This window comes from Suricata suricatta, chromosome 12 (genome assembly GCF_006229205.1).
Source record: "Suricata suricatta isolate VVHF042 chromosome 12, meerkat_22Aug2017_6uvM2_HiC, whole genome shotgun sequence".
NCBI classification, from domain to species: Eukaryota; Metazoa; Chordata; class Mammalia; order Carnivora; family Herpestidae; genus Suricata; species Suricata suricatta.
This window is the reverse complement of record NC_043711.1, coordinates 15,797,852-15,815,852: the sequence shown is the minus strand read 5'-3', so window position 1 is coordinate 15,815,852 and position 18,001 is coordinate 15,797,852. Positions and strand designations below refer to the sequence as shown.

The 18,001-nt window shown below is 49.2% G+C and overlaps 2 protein-coding genes across 10 annotated transcripts in view; one reads left to right on the top strand and one right to left on the bottom strand.

Moving 5' to 3' along the window:
* Positions 1 to 11,066, top strand: part of LTF (lactotransferrin) — a 29,863-nt gene extending 18,797 nt beyond the window's left edge. The window contains exons 13-17 of the mRNA XM_029918243.1: positions 912 to 1,053; positions 5,860 to 5,927; positions 8,150 to 8,334; positions 9,287 to 9,476; positions 10,877 to 11,066. Of these exons, the coding sequence (XP_029774103.1) occupies positions 912 to 1,053; positions 5,860 to 5,927; positions 8,150 to 8,334; positions 9,287 to 9,476; positions 10,877 to 10,911 (620 nt within the window). The 3' untranslated portion in view covers positions 10,912 to 11,066. The remainder of the gene's footprint in view (positions 1 to 911; positions 1,054 to 5,859; positions 5,928 to 8,149; positions 8,335 to 9,286; positions 9,477 to 10,876) is intronic.
* A 2,190-nt stretch (positions 11,067 to 13,256) lies between these two features.
* CCRL2 (C-C motif chemokine receptor like 2) lies at positions 13,257 to 17,490 on the bottom strand. 9 transcript variants are annotated; one of them, XM_029917747.1, is made up of 5 exons: positions 16,752 to 17,490; positions 16,544 to 16,643; positions 16,059 to 16,167; positions 15,008 to 15,122; positions 13,257 to 14,500 (listed from the first exon to the last, which is right to left on the bottom strand). In XM_029917747.1, exon 5 carries the CDS (start codon positions 14,439 to 14,441, stop codon positions 13,392 to 13,394), a length of 1,050 nt encoding a protein of 349 aa, XP_029773607.1. In that variant the 5' UTR covers positions 14,442 to 14,500; positions 15,008 to 15,122; positions 16,059 to 16,167; positions 16,544 to 16,643; positions 16,752 to 17,490; the 3' UTR covers positions 13,257 to 13,391. The 9 variants fall into 9 exon arrangements, with proteins under 9 accessions (XP_029773607.1, XP_029773608.1, XP_029773614.1 ...); XM_029917748.1 differs by lacking the exons at positions 16,059 to 16,167; positions 16,544 to 16,643; positions 16,752 to 17,490 and adding an exon at positions 15,387 to 15,952; XM_029917754.1 differs by lacking the exons at positions 16,059 to 16,167; positions 16,544 to 16,643; positions 16,752 to 17,490 and adding an exon at positions 15,387 to 15,517 and having other exon boundaries at positions 13,257 to 14,453.
* Between the last annotated feature and the right edge of the window lie 511 nt (positions 17,491 to 18,001).

Sequence of the window (18,001 nt, the reverse complement as noted above, 5' to 3'; positions counted from 1 at the left end):
TTCCTAACCTGGGGAAGGGCACCTGCTGCCTCATGAAACAGACCTCTTGCTCCACATGGCAAGGGTTCTGGCTCACCCGCTTCTGGGGCCTTCTCTCCTCGCCACGCCCCACGCTCACGCCCCGTGCCCTACCTGCAGCGGGCGTGGCAACATGGGAGTATGTGGCGTGTTCCCACCAGGGCTCACCTCTCTGGCAGGGGTCTCCTCAAGTGGGGCCCTCCTGCATTTGGAACGGATTTGGGGTCCTGGCTCAGCCAGGCTTCCATGCGACTCTGGTCCGCACCGCTAGCACTCGCTGGCTTTGCTCTGTACAGCCCCCGTGGCCGCCTCAGGCCCGCAAAGGTCTAGTTCCCGCTTCTGCTTTCCACGTGGAGAATGATGGAGGGCAAGGAGAAGAAGAGGCCAAAGGCAGGTGCCAGCTGTCTTTTAAGGGTGTTTCCAAGGCACAGGCCCACAGCACCCTGACTGAGTCTCACTAGCGCATCCCAGCCACATGGCTCCACTGGGCACAGGGCAGCCGGGAAGGCCAGTCTTTATTCTAAGGGTCCAGGAGCCCAGGGCCAAAAGCAGGGTTTCTCTTTCTGAATAAAGGGAAAATAAGATCCTACAGGGTGTCACCAGGTCCATCAGCTGAGTCCCCAGCTCGAGGCGGTCACGATGGGACCCTCTGTCCAGTGACAGACTCTCTGCTGGCCGCAGTCAGGTTTCCCGTCGGTGCCTACAGTGAGAAGCTTCTCGGATTTCTGGCGGGCCCTGGGTGGGTGGTGGCAGGCTGCCGTCCGCCATTGTGAGCGTGTTCTGTCTGTCCTGGGCCATGTAATGAGCAGACCCAGTTGCGTCATCTGGTGGGTAAAGGTCTTTTATCTCGACTCGGTAGGAAGCGCTGACTTCCCATGTTCCTTCTCCCGCAGATGAATTCTTTAGTCAGAGCTGCGCCCCCGGGGCCAACCCGAGCTCCACTCTCTGTGCGCTGTGCGTTGGCGACGAAAAGGGTGAGAACAAGTGTGTGCCCAACAGCAGCGAGAGATACTTTGGCTACACTGGGGCTTTTAGGTGAGTGCCGTGGCCGAGCTCCTCCAGGACAGGGACTTGCCCTTGGTCCTTCATGCCCTGGCATCTTGGCGATGCATCTCCAAGGGGCCAGCTGTGGCCTGTCACAGCCTGGAGGTCCACTAATGGGCTGCTCCTCCCCTACATAAGGCACTGCAGACAGTGGAGGCTGGCAGGGGGCTGTCTGGCTGGGCCCCTCTCTGTGGCCTGGGGCAATGTCTGCCTCTGTGGGCCCTCAGTGTCCGTCTTCATCTTGCAAATCAAACGGGGAGAGTATTGGGTCTTTTAAGTCCCTTCTACAATTCAGTTTGATGGGAAGCGCACTCTTTCCTGTAGCCACCACCGTCTCCCTGGTCCTGGTTGTCATTACGCCCCACATTTCACTTTCCTCTTTGATTTCCGCCTTAGAAATGGCAAAGGCAAAGCAGTATTGCAGTGTTACTCCCCACTAGGAAAGTGAAAGATAAACCAAAACCATAGGTGTTCAGAATTCACCAGTGGTAACCACTTAGCGAATCACAGTAACTACCCACAACTTGAAATTACAATCCCATTCCTACGGATGCTGGCCTGCTCTTCTTGGCGGGAGGGGGTCCTCCTCAACCACCAGGAATACATTTCACCTCCAGATGGCGCCATGGACCTGACAATGGCAGAGGCCAGACTTGGGATGTGGAGCTTAACATTTTTTTTAATAGTTTATTTATTTATCCTGAGAGAGACAGAGACAGGGCGAGTGGAAGAAGGGCAGAGAGAGAGGATGACAGGGAATCTCAAGCAGAATCTACCCGACACAGGGCTGTAGCTCACGAAACTGTGAGATCATGACCTGAGCTGAAAACCAAGAGTCGGCCACTTCACTGACTGAGCCACCCAGGCGGCCCTGAGCTTTTTAATATATAAATTCAGTAGCCTTTTCTCCAGTGTTGGGATGCTATAGGAGTAGCTTTTATTATAGTCTCAATGACGCATATGTATATTTTGCAAACGTACAAGAATATCTTTAAGGGTTTGCAAATGGAGAGTTGTGATGTGATTGCGCTCAGAAACATTGAGTAGACACATCTCTGATACAAACCCAAAGGAATCATGTGGTTTTCTCTTTTAAACCTGTGGGAAGGTATAATTTCACTGGAAACTCCTATGCCTTGGTATTCCTGTTTATATTGGAAGGAAATGCTTTGTCTTTTGTTCACGCTGAGAGCTGGGACCAGAAGTCCTGTTACCACAGTATTTCTAACTAACATCCTTAGATTGCCGGTTCTTAAGTTTCAATCACCAGCTATTTTCCACGGACTTTCTATTCTGGAAGAAGAGGTTCTAGCTTCTTCCTGTGTCTGTCCCATTCACAACCACAAACTTCACCTGCTTTTAGCCTCCAACAAATTTATGTCAGGCTCAGTGTTGACGTGACCATGAATATGTAAATATCATTCTCTTATTACATATGTGGTATCATAAGGTTTACTTGCCTTATTGCACAAAGTTTTTGTTTACTCTAGAGTTAACAGTGTCTTACTTTTTCCTTGCTTAATTTACTATGCTTAAAAAAAATCACTAATTCATCTTAAAACCCTTAGGCAGTTGTATAAACCTCCCAACAATGCACACCCAGAGTGAGTGCTGGCCCGGGTTCATCAGATGATGGGGAATTTCGCTCCTGCCCAGTCTGGACTGGTTTTCTCCAGGCCCCCTGCATACGTGGTCCTGGGGTTCCCCTTGATGATCATGCTGGGATTTCCGTTAGTCATACTTTGTGTTAAATGGCTCGTTTCCTGGATTCCATATCTTTCGCTTTCTTGGTTTTGTTGGCACAGAACACATCTCTTTGAGAAAGGGTGACTTTGAGCTGCTGTGTTTTGAGTATTACATGTCTGAAAACGTCTTTCTTCTGTCTTTGAAATGATTTCTAGTATGGCTGGGTAACTAAATGGAGGTTGAAAAACATTCTCCCTAAGGATTTTGACAGGATTTCTGTGTCTGGGAAATGGCAGTGTTAGCCATTTTGACTAATTCTGTCATTAAAAACAAGAAAAATGCTGGATTAGTACACAAGTGTGCACATACACATTTAAAATTTTTTAAAAATGTTTTTACTTATTTTTGAGAGAAAGAGAGAGAGACAGAGTGCCAGCAGGGGAGGGTCAGAGAGAAAGAGGGAGACACAGAATCTGAGCTGTCAGCACAGAGCCTGACACAGGGCTCAAACCCACAAATTGTGAGATCATGACCTGAGCTGAAGTTGGACACTTAACTGACTGAACCACCCAGGTGCCCCTTCACACACATGTTCTTCGGAGTTTTGAGTAACTAACAAAGTCGTAAGGGACTGTTAGGCTAAAATCTAAGGGAGACGAGGAATTCAGAGAGCTAAGTGCTCACTTCGTCCTCTGGACATTTACCCTTTGTGACAGACATGAACCTGGAGGTCACCTACACTTTAAGGTAGGAGTGAACCAGAAGTAACTTCCATCCCTAGGGGGTATCAAGTTGCTGGATACAGAGGAAAACAGGGAAGGAGAATGCATACCCCACCCCTGGAAAACTGAAACCATGAGCCAGCTCCCACATGGATTTGTAGCTCAAACCTGGATCCCCTAGGATGATCCAGAAATTCTCGACTCACAGATATCTTTAAAAATGATCCCAGGGGCACCTGGTGGCTCAGTCGGTTAAGCGTCCACCTTCAGCTCAGGTCATGATCTCATGGTTCATGGGTTCGAGTCCCGCGTCGGGCTCTGTGCTGACAGCTAGCTCAGAGCCTGGACCCTGCTTCAGATTCTGTGTCTCTTGCTCTATCTGACTCTCTCCTGCTCACACTGTCTCTCTCTGTCTCTCTCAAAAAAAAAAAAAAAGAATTTCTGAAAAGGAGGAAAAAACCATGCACTTGAAACAAGCTATGCCACTGGCCAGATTGATAATGTAGACACAGCCAAGGGGAACTAAGGAAGATCTGTGATAAAACTATCCAGAATTTAGCAGAAAGACAGAATACACAGCAAATTCAAAACATTAGAAGCACTAATCCATTGCCTTCTAAATCTAGAGTTCCTGTTGAGAAATCAGATCCTACTCTGGATTTCCGATTCTTTGTATATGACACTTTCATCTTGAAAAAAATTTTTTTTGAATTTTGAACTCTTTGTTTGTAATTTCCTGGTCCTGAGAGAATAAGCTTCAGAGGGCTTAGAAAGTGCCCTAAACACACAGGTCTATGCCAAGAATGTTTCGTGAAGAGTAAAGAAATAAAAAACCTATATTTCTTCTCTCTTACATGTATGTTTCTCTCTAAATTTACAGATATTTCACGATGAATGAAAAATACATTTTGGGAAAAATGCATTTGGGGTTTTATCCAATGTAACATGCTCTTAAAAAGTTGCTGAGTTTTTAAAAAAGATGATTTTTAAAAACCTCCAGTATTCTGAAACTCCACACCGATATTTCCGTACCTGGGTCTCCTTTTCATCCTTCGGGGTTGAGCTGGGGAATTTTCCTTCATTATTTTTTGATGATTCCTACACTGTTTTCTCTGGTTTCTCTTTAAACTTTAATTCATAAACTACAGATTCCTGGGTTAGCATCTCATTTCCTTCGTATTTATTTTTTCTTATTTGCTTTTCTTGATCTTCCAGTTTCTGGGATATTTGCTCAGCTTAACCTTCTCATCGTTCCATTATTTTTGAGAATTTTTATGATGATGATTTTTCAACTTTCTAAGAACTCTTTGTATTCCGACTGCCCTTTCAACAGACTCTGCATTCTTGTTTCATGAATGCCGCCCTTTCTCCCATCTTTTTAAAGATATTCATTGTAGTTAAAAAAAAAAAAAGTTTATTCTCTCTCCCGTATTGTCTCTGTATTTTCTGAGTATTATTCCTTTGGTCTCCATTTTTTTGCCCTGGTATTTCTTCAACTATCCTGTGGTTTCTGGTCATTTGCCCATATTTAAGAAGGCAATAATGGAGCTGTCACAGGGCTGCATCAGGTACCACATCTTGACGAGTAGGGCCCTCCCCTGTGGGCAGTTGGTTTGCATCATTTCACTGCGGGGCATCCAAATATCAGAATCGATAGATATTTTTCTAGGGTTAATCAGCTTCTCCAGAAAAAGAATCACCCTGTATGATTCTTCGGAGGCTGAGTAGGGGAATGGGGTTATGATTTAATTTTCCAGAATAGAGATTTCCAATCCCTTTTCTGATTTCAGTGTGGGGGCCTCTGCCCTCTGCTGTGCTTGGCTGTCTGTCCATAGTGTCCTTCAGGTTCAAGTTCCTGTGAACAAACCTTGGGTCTTCTGCGGGGTGGGGGAGGGGGAGCGAGCCCCCGGTGCATGGGGTAGGAGGACACCTGCCAGGTCCTCCTTTCAGTGGCCCTTGGGACTTCTAACTTCTGAGTCTTTCTGGGGTTCTGCCGTGCACATCCGTTTTCTTCTGGGCTTCCTCCACTTGCAGCTTATGGTACAGCTGTTCTCTGCTCTCCTGGGAAATCACTGCTCATTGATTTGCTCTCCACCTTCCAAACGTTGCCATATTATCTCCTCTCCCTCCTGCCCTCCTTTTGCTCATGGTTTACGGCTTACCAAAAAAAATCTCCCTAATGTAAAAAAACATCTCACTAATGTTGTTTTATTGGGATCTTAGAAACAGGGAAGGTTCTAAGCTTGAGCATCTGTGTCCAAGCTACTGTTTTACATCCCAGGTGCCAGGAATATTTATCTTTGTCTGTTCCATGTATATTACAAATATTTATGAAAACCCTAATAGTTTCTCTTCTCTGGAAATGTGCTCATTTTCTGGAACCTTTTAGGTGCCTGGCCGAGAAGGCTGGAGACGTCGCCTTTGTGAAAGACTCCACCGTCTTGCAGAACACAAACGGTGGGTGAATGTGTCCCGTGATTCAGACGTGCAGTCGGGAAGCTATTCTCGCCTTTTCCAGGCTTTGGATCTAGTTAATTCCAAAATTCTTTACCTCATTATGCAACATGGTATATCTATGAGTGCCACGTTGATTTTGAAACCAAGTTCCCTTTCTCTCTCTCTCTCTCTCTCTCTCTCTCTCTCACTCACACACACACACACACACACACACACACACACACACCAGCCATGCTCAGTAGCAAATGTCTCTCTGGATTTGTCTAGTCAACCACGAAACACACCATCTGCCTGTTCCTGCCTATGGACCATTGAATGTAGATGATACTAAAAGATATTTGATATATGCAAATGCAATTTTCCTTTTTAAAAATGTTTATTTACTTTTGAGAGAGAGAGTGACAGAGTGGGAGTGGGGGAAGAGTAGAGAGAGAGGGAGACACAGAATCTGAAGCAGCTCCAGGCTCTGAGCTGTCAGCACAGAGCCCGACACAGGGCTGGACCTCATGAACCATGAGATCATGACCTGAGCCGAAGTCGGACACTAACCGACTGAGCCACCCAGGTGCCCCAATTTTCTCTTTTTAAAAAAGAAAGTAAGGGACTTCATTTGACCCACATGAGCCCTCAGTCTGGAAACTCCTTAGGAGTCATTGGGGGCAAAGTCACAGACAGATACAGATAATGGAAGATGGATGATAATAATTGCCTGCTCCAGCACCCCATATCTGGCTGCCTTCCAAACTGCCACCTTCTACTGCTGTCCCGCTCGGCTCCTATGGCCCCCAGCAGGTAACTTGCCACTTCACACCCGAGAAAGAGCCCCCTGGACTTTCTGCCCCTGTTTTTCAAATATCGGCACTCCTAGTCACTCCTCGCTCCTGCCCCTCCTCATAGCTCTTGGGAGAGGAACTGAGGTCAGACATATAAATTTGGAATGACCTCGGTATCAAACAGACAAAGCCAAGAGAATGAAGTGTTTTTTAATTTTTTTAGCTAGAAAGAGAGAGAGGGAGAGAGAGAGAGTGAGTGCGAGCTGGGGAGAGGGGCAGAGAGAGAGAGAGAGACTCATGAACAGGCTACACACTCAGCACAGAAACCGGCACAGGGCTCGACTCCATGACCCTGGGATCATGACCTGAGCCGAAATCAAGAGTCACATGCTCCACTGATAGAGTCACCCAGGTGCCCCTTTTTTTGAGGATAGAGAGCCGAAGGAGAGAAGCAGGGGCCTGAGCAATGACCCTGTATGAACACACTCAGGTGTGCATACAATTACACTTTGAATTTATGAGCCATCAATCTAAGTGATGTCCAAGGACATCAGATTGATGTCAGGTGTTTTATTGAGGGATAATTAGCATGCAGTGTGATGGCAGTTTCAGATATGCGGCATAGGGATTCAACACTGCTGCACATTCCTCAGTGCTCCTCACGATAAGGGGACTCTCGAACCCCTAGAGTGACGTCAGATTTAATTCCATGTCAGTTTCTTTGGGATTTCACACCTGTGTTTTATTGGCATTGACTGAACATATTCAATAAATGTATCGAATGTTCCTCGCCTTTTCCTAGTTACAGCAAGATCATCTGAACATGAAAGGAAGGAGAAAGCAATTTCTTCTTGAACTTAAACCAGATCATTCTTTTTCTGGAGCTCACTGGAAAGTATGGCATGGATGGAAAGGGTTCTTCTAAAAAAATTAACCGCTCTATTGAGAGAGAATGCATGCTACGAAGGCCATCCATTCAAGTGTGCGATTCAGTGGTCTCCAGCACTTTCATGGAACTGCACAGTCTGATTCCAGAACACTCGCACACGTGACCTGGGCCCTAACCCACTCCTCGAGAGTTGGCAACCTTCAGTCTACTTACTGTCCCTGTAGATTGGCCTGGTCTGGGCATTTCACACAAATGGAATCACGTGGCCCTCTGCGACTGGCTTCCTTCACTTGGCATCACGTTTTCGAGGTGCATCCATGTTGTAGAATGTCAGTGATTCCCTCCCTCTAATCCTAGTCCCTTGAACGGAAGCAGCACTAACATTAGACATATTGGAGGTTTGTATCATTTGTGAGGACAAAGCTCCCTTCCCCCCCTCACATCACTGAGACCTTCCCGTGTGCATTTCAAGAGGCTGGTGGACTCGTACGGACCACCCAGAAAGGACCTTGACTGAGCTGGACAGCCGGGGCTCATGCCGCCTCTTTTTCTCTCCACAGGAGGGAACCCTGAGGCCTGGGCGAAGGATCTGAGGCTGGAGGACTTTGAGCTGCTGTGCCTGGATGGCAGCCGGCAGCCTGTGACAGAGGCTCAGAGGTGCCACCTGGCCCAGGCTCCGAGCCACGGTGTGGTGTCTCGGGGAGATAAGGCAGAACACCTGGAGCAGGTGCTGCTCCGCCAGCAGGTGCGGCTCCCAGCGCCTCCCGCCCTTTCTTAGCTGCCGGGCAGGGCCCTTGCAGGGGAAGCCGCCCACCCAAGGCCCTTCTGTCTTGTCCCTTCACCTGACTCGGGCGGGGCCCATGTTGGCCTCACGCGGAGGAGCTGCCTGGAGTTTCAGTGAGACCAGCAGAGGCGTCCGGTTTTGTAATCTCTAAGAACAACACACCCGCAACGCCTGTAGATTGAAGGCTCTCGGGCAAGTGGCTTGGAGGAAACCGTGCAATTTCCTTAAAGTCTGGGATTCTCTTTTATTTTTTTAATATTTTAAAATGTTTATTTATTTGAGAGAGAGAGAGGAGAGAGAGAGAGAGAGAGAGAGAGAGAGAGAGAGAGAGAGAGAGAGAGAGTGTGAGCGGGGGAAGGGCAGAGAGAGAGGGAGACACAGAATCTGAAGCAGGCTCCAGGCTCTGGGCTGTCAGCACAGGTGTGTAACCTCGCAGTGATGCCTCACTGGAGCTGCTAAGAGGGGTTCTGCTCTCACACCTGGGCATGGAGGAGGATCTGTGGCCACGGGAGGCTAAGCAACACTCCCAAGGCAGTGACCTGCTCAGAGACAGAGATTTCCAATGCAGACAGCCTCTCCGGGAGAGCTGGGCTGTTGGAGTGCTGTAGGTGATTTCAGATGTCCTCAGCTGTCACCTGGCCACCCAGAGCTTCTAAGGGAAGAAGCCACAGATTGCTAAGGGGAAGGTGGCAGGAAGTGGATCAGCAGTAGTGGGGGGCTCTGGCTGCGGGATGGCATGCAGGGGGAGGAAGACTCAGCCGAGGCAGCAGGAGGACCCCAGAACTCAGCTCCTTCCGTTCTGCGGGTGAACCAGGACTGAGCCTGGACGGAAGGAATGCTCTTTGCCTCCCCCAATCCACATGTTCTCCTGTTTCCCTCGGTGACTCGCTTACTGTCTGCCCTTTTGATACAGGCTCAGTTTGGAAGAAACGGAGATAAATGCCCGAGCGAGTTTTGCCTGTTCCAGTCGGAAACCAAAAACCTCCTGTTCAATGACAACACTGAGTGCCTGGCCAAACTCCAAGGCAAAAGGACGTATGAAGAGTATTTGGGATCGGCATACGTCACGGCCGTTGGCAATCTGAGACAGTGCTCGACCTCTCGTAAGTAGGACGTTCCGGAAAAACCACCACGCGTGAAGGGCACGGTTGGAGGGGCAAAGGGCATTCCAAGAGCGAAGATAGAGATAAAAATGTCAATGCGATATCCCCCTACCTCGGGAAGTTACAGTCTCCCTGATGGGGGGGAGGACTCAGGAAGAATGAAGCAGTAGATCATATGCTAAGTTTTTATAATCCCGATAGAGCCTGTCGTGGGGTTTTTAGAAGCTAAGAATTCATGGTATGCAGTAGAATGAAGGGAGTGTGTATCTATATGTAGGTATAAGTATACACACCTATATACCCACGCACACATATATGTACGTGTATATATGTATGTATTCAGAAATGACAAAGTCTGGTCCCTAGACAATTACCATAAACACCAACTGTCGAGAATGCAAATTCTCAGGAAGTATCTCAGCCAGGAAAATATATTGTCAAGTAAGTCGCTCCTTCAATTTATGAGACATGGCAGTGTTGTAAGGCTCCAGGCGGTGATTCTAAAACGTCAACGTGCATTGTCACCTCTGTGCCGGGGGAGGGGAAGGCGGGTATCACCCAGAGTCTTATTTCTGGTACCTCATCCAGACAGTCTGGAGGCATCGGGGTGGTGGGTGGTCCGCGGATGGGGCGGGGCCAAGAATCTCTGTATCAGCTGTTCCCACCCAGGCCGCGCTCCCCTCCCCCGCACCCAGGGGACATCTGGGCATGCTCGGAGGTATTCGTGATTCTTACAGCTTAGGGGGCGCTGCTGGTGCCTGTGGGCAGCAGCCAGGGGCTCCACAAGGCACAGAACAGCCCTCTCAACAGAGAATTCCCGCCCCCAATGTCGATAGCGTCCTTGTCCTTTACCCACCTGGAGACCGGGTGGTCCTAGGGCTGACTGCAGTTCGAGAAGGAGGCTGTAGGGCTGTGCCTGGGAGCAGCCAGCTCAGGACTACACTGACCGCGTGCCCCGGGAGGCCAGGGCCCTTGCGTCCCTGCCGAGCCCCCAGCGCTTAGTACAGTGACTTGCAGAAAGCATCGCCCGCGAGTATCTGTGAGTGACTGAGTGAACCGGCGAGAGAACGCTCTGGCAGACAGATGGGCATGAAGATGAGGGCGTGGCTTGCCCCTATTTCAGATGTGAGACCACCGTCGTGTGTTGAGTGTGACCGTTGATTCCGTTAGAGTCAGATGGGGTGGGGGCCGTGCCCGTCGGGCCAGGGCAGGCCGTCGCCCAGGTCAGCGAGGGCCAGAGCGGCTGGGCCGGCCTGAGGAGGAAGGCAAAGGGGGGACATGGAGACTAAGCACTGGCCGAAGGCAGGGGAAGGTCTGTGTCTTAGGGTCCTCCTTGATTGATCTGTTGATTAAAAAAAAGAAATCAATTTCTGAATCTTCTGCTTTGGTGTGTCCCACAGCGCTTCTGGAAGCCTGCGCCTTCCTGAGGAGGTAAAGCCACCCGCAGACTCCGGGCCGCCTTCCTGCTCTGCCCCCAGGCCCGCCCTGCTCTCAGCCCGCCCCCCGGCGCTGGGCCGACCCCCTTCCGGCCAGTCACCTGCTTTCCCAGCCCCCTGCTGCCATTCTCGCAATAAAGGACATGAGAAAGCCTGTTGGTTTTCATTCCTTAGAAGGCGTCCTTCATCTTTTCTAGAGTTTTATTCTGAAACCAGGTGTCTGATGGAACACGGGCGGGTGCAGCTGGGCCTGTCCTTCGGCGTACTCCAGGGCCAGCGCCTCCTCTTTCCGGTAGCTTTGGGTTCGGGGCCTGCTGGTCCCGGAGGACAAGGCCCAGCGGCTGGATTTCTCAGGTGCATCTGCTGGTTCACATGATTGTTGCTGTGTGTGTGCACAGGTGTGCGCACATGTGTGCTGGTGTGTGTGTGCACATGCCTGTGTGTGCATATGTGTATGTGTGTGCTTGCACGTGCACGTGTGCGCATGTCATATGTGTATGCCCATGTATGTGTGTGTATGTGTGCACATGTGTGTGTGTGCTATGTGTATGTGTGCGCTTGTGTGTACGTGTGCGCTTCTGTATGCCTGTGTTTCTAGGGCAGGGGGAGGGAATAGGAGAGTAGGATTGGTGAGAGAAACTGGGTAACCCAAAGATTTTTGAGTACTTGGTATTTTAAATAAATTGCATCAGGTACAGTGAATGGACAAATACAGGCATCACAGGCAAAGGTAAAAACCTTTAAAAAATTTTTTAAATGTTTATTTTTGAGAGAGGGAGAGTGCAAGCAGGGGAGGGCAGAGAGAGATGCGGGCAGAGGATCCCAAGCAGGCTTCTGGCTCTGAGCTGATGGCAGCGAGCCCGATGCAGGGCTCGAACTCACAAACCCCAAGATCATGACCCGAGCTGAAACCTAGTGGTGGACACTCAACCAACTGAGCCACCCAGGTGCCCCGTTTTGATTTTTAGATCCTACATACGAGTGAAGTTTTACAGCATTTGTCCTTCTCAGTCTGACTTATTTCACTTAGCAAAACACTCTCTAGGCCCACCCGTATCTTTGACTTAACTTTCATCAGAAATATATTTACATCAGAAATATATTTACATCAGAAGTATACAAAGTGTCTTGACATTTCTTGTGACTCAAACATTAGTTGTCAAGTGACCTGAAGACAATATATGTTTCATATATAAGTACTATTTTGCCTTGTGATGTTGGGTTGAGTTTATTAAGAAACAATGAATTCAGCACAGAAATTTAATTTTCAAAGCCATTCGGTGTTCTATAAAGTAGATAAGGAGCATCTTTCTTGTTCAGAAAACTTTACACTGTGGCCCTGACCTCAATCTGCCACTGCTGAGCCACAGAACTGCTGTGTGGTAGGGTGAGTCACGATATGAAATTTTTGTTTCTGAAATAAAAATCCCCAGAATTAAGGATGGTTAAGCCCATGGCAGCAAATGAACTTCGCTGTTGAAACTACTCGTTTGATGGCCATCGTAAATTCCAATATCTCCACTAGTGAATAACCATTGACTTTACCATTTTGACAAATTTTGTAAATTTGCCCACATGAGCCTTTTAAGTCCCACCGATTATAACACATATTAGCAGATCGCACTTCAGACTCCTGAATTAGTGCTCTCTCCACTTCCTTCAAAATATTCTTGCCTGGAGTTATTTTGTGGAGACTATTCAGGCGGCAAGAAAGCCTAGTGAATTCCACAGAGCAAGTCACTTTTACCTCTTAATCCGTAGCGTTGGCTCGCCAGTTCCTTCAATTACCTGCAAGGAAATGTGCCCAAACAATTACCTGTACATGAACCGGTTGCTTCTAATTTGGAATGTGGTCTAGTTTTAAGAGTACATATTTATTTCGTGTGTTTTCTTGCCCGCTGTTTGGAAGTTTGGGGATGCTGGACAAAGCATAGATTCCAGAGTGAGTGGCACTCGGATTTGGGTCCCAACTTTGCCACTTTCTGGCTGTGTGAGCCCAGACCAATTTCTGAGCCTTAGTTTCATCCTTAGTGAAATGAGATGAATTCCATTTACACCCACGGACAAGCGTTGAGGCGCATAATGAACTCATGTTTGCAAAGAGCCTACCTAACACAAAACCTAAGACAAATTCAGTGCTCCCCACTTTTCTTTTCATATCCTATTTTTAAAAATATTTTCATGTTTATTTAATTTGAGAGAGAGAGAGAAAGAGCGCACATGGGTGGGGCAGAGAGAGAGAGAATCCCAAGCAGTCTTGGCACTGCCTGCACAGAGCCCGATGAGGGGCTCAGACCCACGAACCATGAGCTCATGACCTGAGCCGAAATCAAGAGTCTGACGCTTAACCGACGGAGCCACCCAGGTGCCCCTCTTCTCGTATCTTATTTTGCATACAGATGTGTAAAGATAAATACACAAAACAGTGCAAAAATACAAAACCCAGTGTTTATCTATCCTGCCGTTGATGGAAGCCAGTTTACACTTTGGTGGAATGGTCACGTTCTTCCACGGATGCTTCTCGTGCGGGATCCTCAGTGGCCCGAAGCGGCCTGTCACGCCGCAGATGGCAAAGGCGGCAGAGGTGTCTTTGGAACTCAGTGTTGAGGACCACGTGGAGCAGAGGGTTGACACAGCAGTGGGTGGCGGCGACAATCCTCGAGATCTGGACACTTGCGTCCAGGTGGTAGCTGCTCCTGCAGTCGTGCAGGGGGAAATGTTCTTTGAAGGTAGACAGGAAAAGTGCAATATTGTAGGGTCCCCACATCAGAAGGAAAACAACCACTATGACAAACACCAGCTTGTGAGGGTCACGCTCCCTTCCCCTGCACCTTAGTGTTTCTCGCAATCGCGTGTAGCAAAATGTCAAGACACACAGGGGAAACAAAAGGGCCAGAATGTTCATCTTCAGGGTCGGATAAGGCTCCCAAGAAGTCTCATAAACTGGAAGGAAGTGAGGTCTGCTAATGAAGCACTCGAATTTCCGGCTCTCCGTCTGAGGTTTGTAAGACACCAATTCGGGCAAAATGACCAGCGTGGCCAGGACCCACGCCAGACCACTCGAGACAACGACCCAGTGCTCCATCCTCATGTGGAAGAAGGTTCTCATGTTGAAAAACACCAGGTACCTCTGCAGGGTCAGCAGGACATTGAGAAAAGCCTCACTGTACAGGCCTATGGAGGAAAATACAAGGAGAACCATACACGTGGGGTTGCCCAGGACCCCGCCATGGGACGCGGTGTAGGCCCAGAAAGGCAGGGAGAGCAGGGAACATAAATTCGAAACGGCCAAGTTCAGGAAATAGACATTTGCCCTGCACCCGAGTCCTTTGTATTTCACCAGGATGAGCACAACCAAGCTATTGCCCAAGAGACCAGCCAGGCACACGAGGCTGAAGAGCAGAGGGACCACCCGGCTCGAGAGAAGCTTCCCGTCGAACGGCTGGCATGTTTCTGTGTCGTCGCTGCTCAGGTCCCCCTCTATGAGGACGTCATAGTTGTCGTCGGGGGCCCACGTGTAGTTAGTCATCTTCGGCCTGCCCTGGGGACAAGTGAAGGGTTATCTTTCCGTCATACAGCTGGGTGGTCCTGCAGGGGAAACACAAATTGGATTAGGGTCCCTGAAGCCATACTTTCTCTCTCCTGGCGTTTCCTTGTACCCGGAGGTCTACATCTCAGAAGACCGGCACTAACCATTTCTCCAACACATCCCTGCTTGCGGAGAGCGGCTATGCTACGTCATCTCTTCCTTCAGCCCTGAGATATTTCTAGGAGTGTGCTAACACCCCGGGGGAATAAAAGGAACCTTCCAGGTCTTGAGAACACTTCATTTTCCTGGTGGAAACAAGACTTGCCTCTCCGAAGATCCCATCTAAGAAGACACCAAGAGGGCCCAGAACTGTGGTTTGGTTTCGTTGCAATCGGTCTCGGTCCTAATTTCTACGTGTTCAAAAAGTCTGCTCACCCTGTGAAAGCTTCCTGTGAGGCCGGCTGATGACTGAGTTCTCTCGAAGGACAGAAACAAAGGTTTGCAAAAGTGAAACCGTCCCCAAGCATCAACAGGAACGTCACTGGCTAAATACATAGATGACTTACCACTTGACAGAGTTCCAGGGAGGGGAGGGCACAGCCTCCTGACCCACCATCCGAGCTGCTGTGGGAACGGCCTGGGGGCAGCTGGGAGACAGGCTTTCTTCTGAGCAGACCGGTCCTGACGTGTAGGGCCAAGAGAAGCCACTTTTAGCCCTTGGTAGGTCTACGTCTACACCATGAGACCCTGGGGTCGGGGAATAACCCAAAGAAAGCAACTGGAAAGCTCCTCCAGACCCCTAGAGTGTTTCTCAAGCCTCTGAGCCAAACCAGGAAGTTGTTTTCTCTCCCAGCACCCCCCCCCACCCGCCTCGGACCCCGCCTTTGATTTCCCCGTGGCCTTTAGACAGGCGTCCAGCTGGCTGCCCCAGATAAGGGAACTGACTTGTCACTGCTGTTCTCCAGTGATACTAGGTGGGGTGACAGGAGGGTTCTTCTGAGCAGGTGACAGCCAGCAGCGGAGGAGAAAGTGTCCCGTGATAGCTTTGTGTCTGGATCCCGGGCCTGGTGACCCCCTGCAGTGGCTCAAGACCCCAGGGCATCTAGAACACTCTGGGAGAACCACAGTGGGTGGCATGTGTTTAGATTCTCCTTGTCATTGCTGAGAGACACTGAGCTGTGGCTGAGGGGTGGGGTCCTGAGAGAGGATCTGGGGGACAAAGGAAGCCACGGAAGGTGTCACTTGGGACAGGGGTTGCTGCCGAGATGCTCAGTACCAGTGAGCGTGGGGCTGCTGTGGGATTTGAGGAAAACCGGCCGTGGGGAAAACCCGGAGTTAGGCAAGTCTCGAGGTGCTGAGCCTGCTCTGAGAAGATGCCAGAAAATTCCACGGAAGCTGTGCCAAGTCTGGGCTACAGAGGCGGTGAGGGAACATGCCACCCCCTGACTGAGGCAGGGGTGGGGTGATGTCTGAGGCCGGAGAGAAAGGAAGCCGGGAAGAGTCCAGATTTGGGAGGGTGGGAGGGATTAGTGGGTGGGGGGCTGGACCTGGGTGGCTTGGAAGAAGGGAGAATGTGAACCAGCTGGAAAGTCTCTGTACCGGATCAACTCTCTATACCTGTGATTGACCTAATTTGGTCACCAGACCTACACGGTGGCTTAGCCTGCACAGAGTTGGTGGATGTCAGAAACGTGTCTGACATAAGCATTTGATACGGAGCGTGGACCTGTGGAGATGGAAATAGAAATGAGCGTACTATTAAAAGAAAAGGAAAACAAACATCAAAGGGCTCAGATGAACATGTGGTCCAACATTAAATTTCACTCAAAGATGATGTTTTCTCTGCATGGAAGGGTTTGGTGGCAGTGGGAGCCCCGGCTATGAGCACTTCCCAGGACGTCATGCCCCCCACAGGCTTCTGTGAGTGAGTGGGAGTCACCCAGTCCCAGAAGCCTTGCCCCCTGGGCATAGCTCTGGGGCCAGCAGGGGACTGTGAGCCTGGAGCTGTCCCTCCCATGCGTGCTCGGGCTATTTGGAGACATACCAGCCCTGCGACCCCAGGACCTTGAGTGTGTAAGGGATGCTGGCTCATGCGGCCTTACTGTCTGAGGCTCACTGGTCCATCCCGGGAGTGGGGGGCAGGTAATGAGTAGTCAAGTCAACTCTGAAACATGAAAAGTCCCGTGGCTGTGCACACGCACCCTGCGTGGTTAATCAGAGGAAAATAGCAGTCAGTAGGACCTCAGATGTTTCACAGAATTACATGGAATTTGAATTTCCCCAAGAAAAACACTGGAAATTGAGACTCACCCTGACTTCCTGATATTCGTATGGTCTTCACTTTCAGTATTATTTTATTTTGGCTTCATTCCCAACATCCTGCCTATTCACACTCAGGCCAGGGAGTTCTTCCTTTGTTTGTAAGTTGAGATATAATTGCCATGTCCCGTTGTGTAAGTGTAGGGTGTACAGTGTATTGAGTTGAACCTTTATATTACAAAAGGGTTGCCATTGCAAAGTCAGTCAACTCCTCTGTTTTCATTACACCACCATCATTTCTTCCAGTAGTGGGAACAGTCTGGATCTATTCCGCCAGCAAGTTTGGTGAGTGGTATACAGTTCTGTTGCCTGTAATCACTGTACTGTGTGTTAGATCTCCAAGGCCACGGATTCTAGAAACTTCTAAATTGGTAGGAAGGAATGCTTTGGAGGTCTGAAGCGGAGGCGAGTGTTATCCCCATCCTACTAGCTGGAGCCATAATAGGGTGTCTTCACCGTTTGTGAGACCTCCCCACGTTCTGTGCCTTTGGCATGTGGCCCACACACCTTACCTGAGTTCTTTATCACTATCATTCAACCCCGATTTCAGCCTAAGAAAGTAAGAAACTGTAACTCTTATTTTCCTGTACACACAGATCATTCATTCATTTAATTCATCTATTCCGCAAATATGAGAGTCTCTAGCAGGTGCCCAGCACCTTTTGGGTGAACAAAGTGAACATCGATGAACAAGGTAGGCAAACGTCCTGAACTTCACGGAGCTTCCGTGCTACAGACAAAAACAGATAGGTATGTACGTTGTAGGGTAGTCGGAGAGATGTTCCAAGAGTTCACATTTTACGCAGGATGGCTCAGAGAAAGCTTGGTGACAGGTGGGTGAAGGAGTGCACGTGATGGGGCCCGGTGACGAATGCTCACGATCTCGTTTTCCCCGTTACTAAGGGACGTTGGACAGCACGTGATTCAGTGGGTTGCAATCACACCATCTCGAACAAGCTCTGAATCTCAGCCTTGGAAGGCACCTTCCAAGTGTGTTCCTTCTGGGGACTAAACTGAACTAAAAAATGGAAGCAAGTTTCTTTACTACAGGACTTCTTGGAACTCTTAATCCACTAATAAGGGTGGTGATCCTCCCTGAGGAAGAGAGGGTCTGCGGTGTTTCCCAAAATGGTTTGATCAAGGAACCCCCTTTTATGCTCGCAAACAGGTACTTATGAGCCACCAACCGGCTCTGAAGAACATTTGAGAAGTGTTGCCTTTGACACACACACACACACACA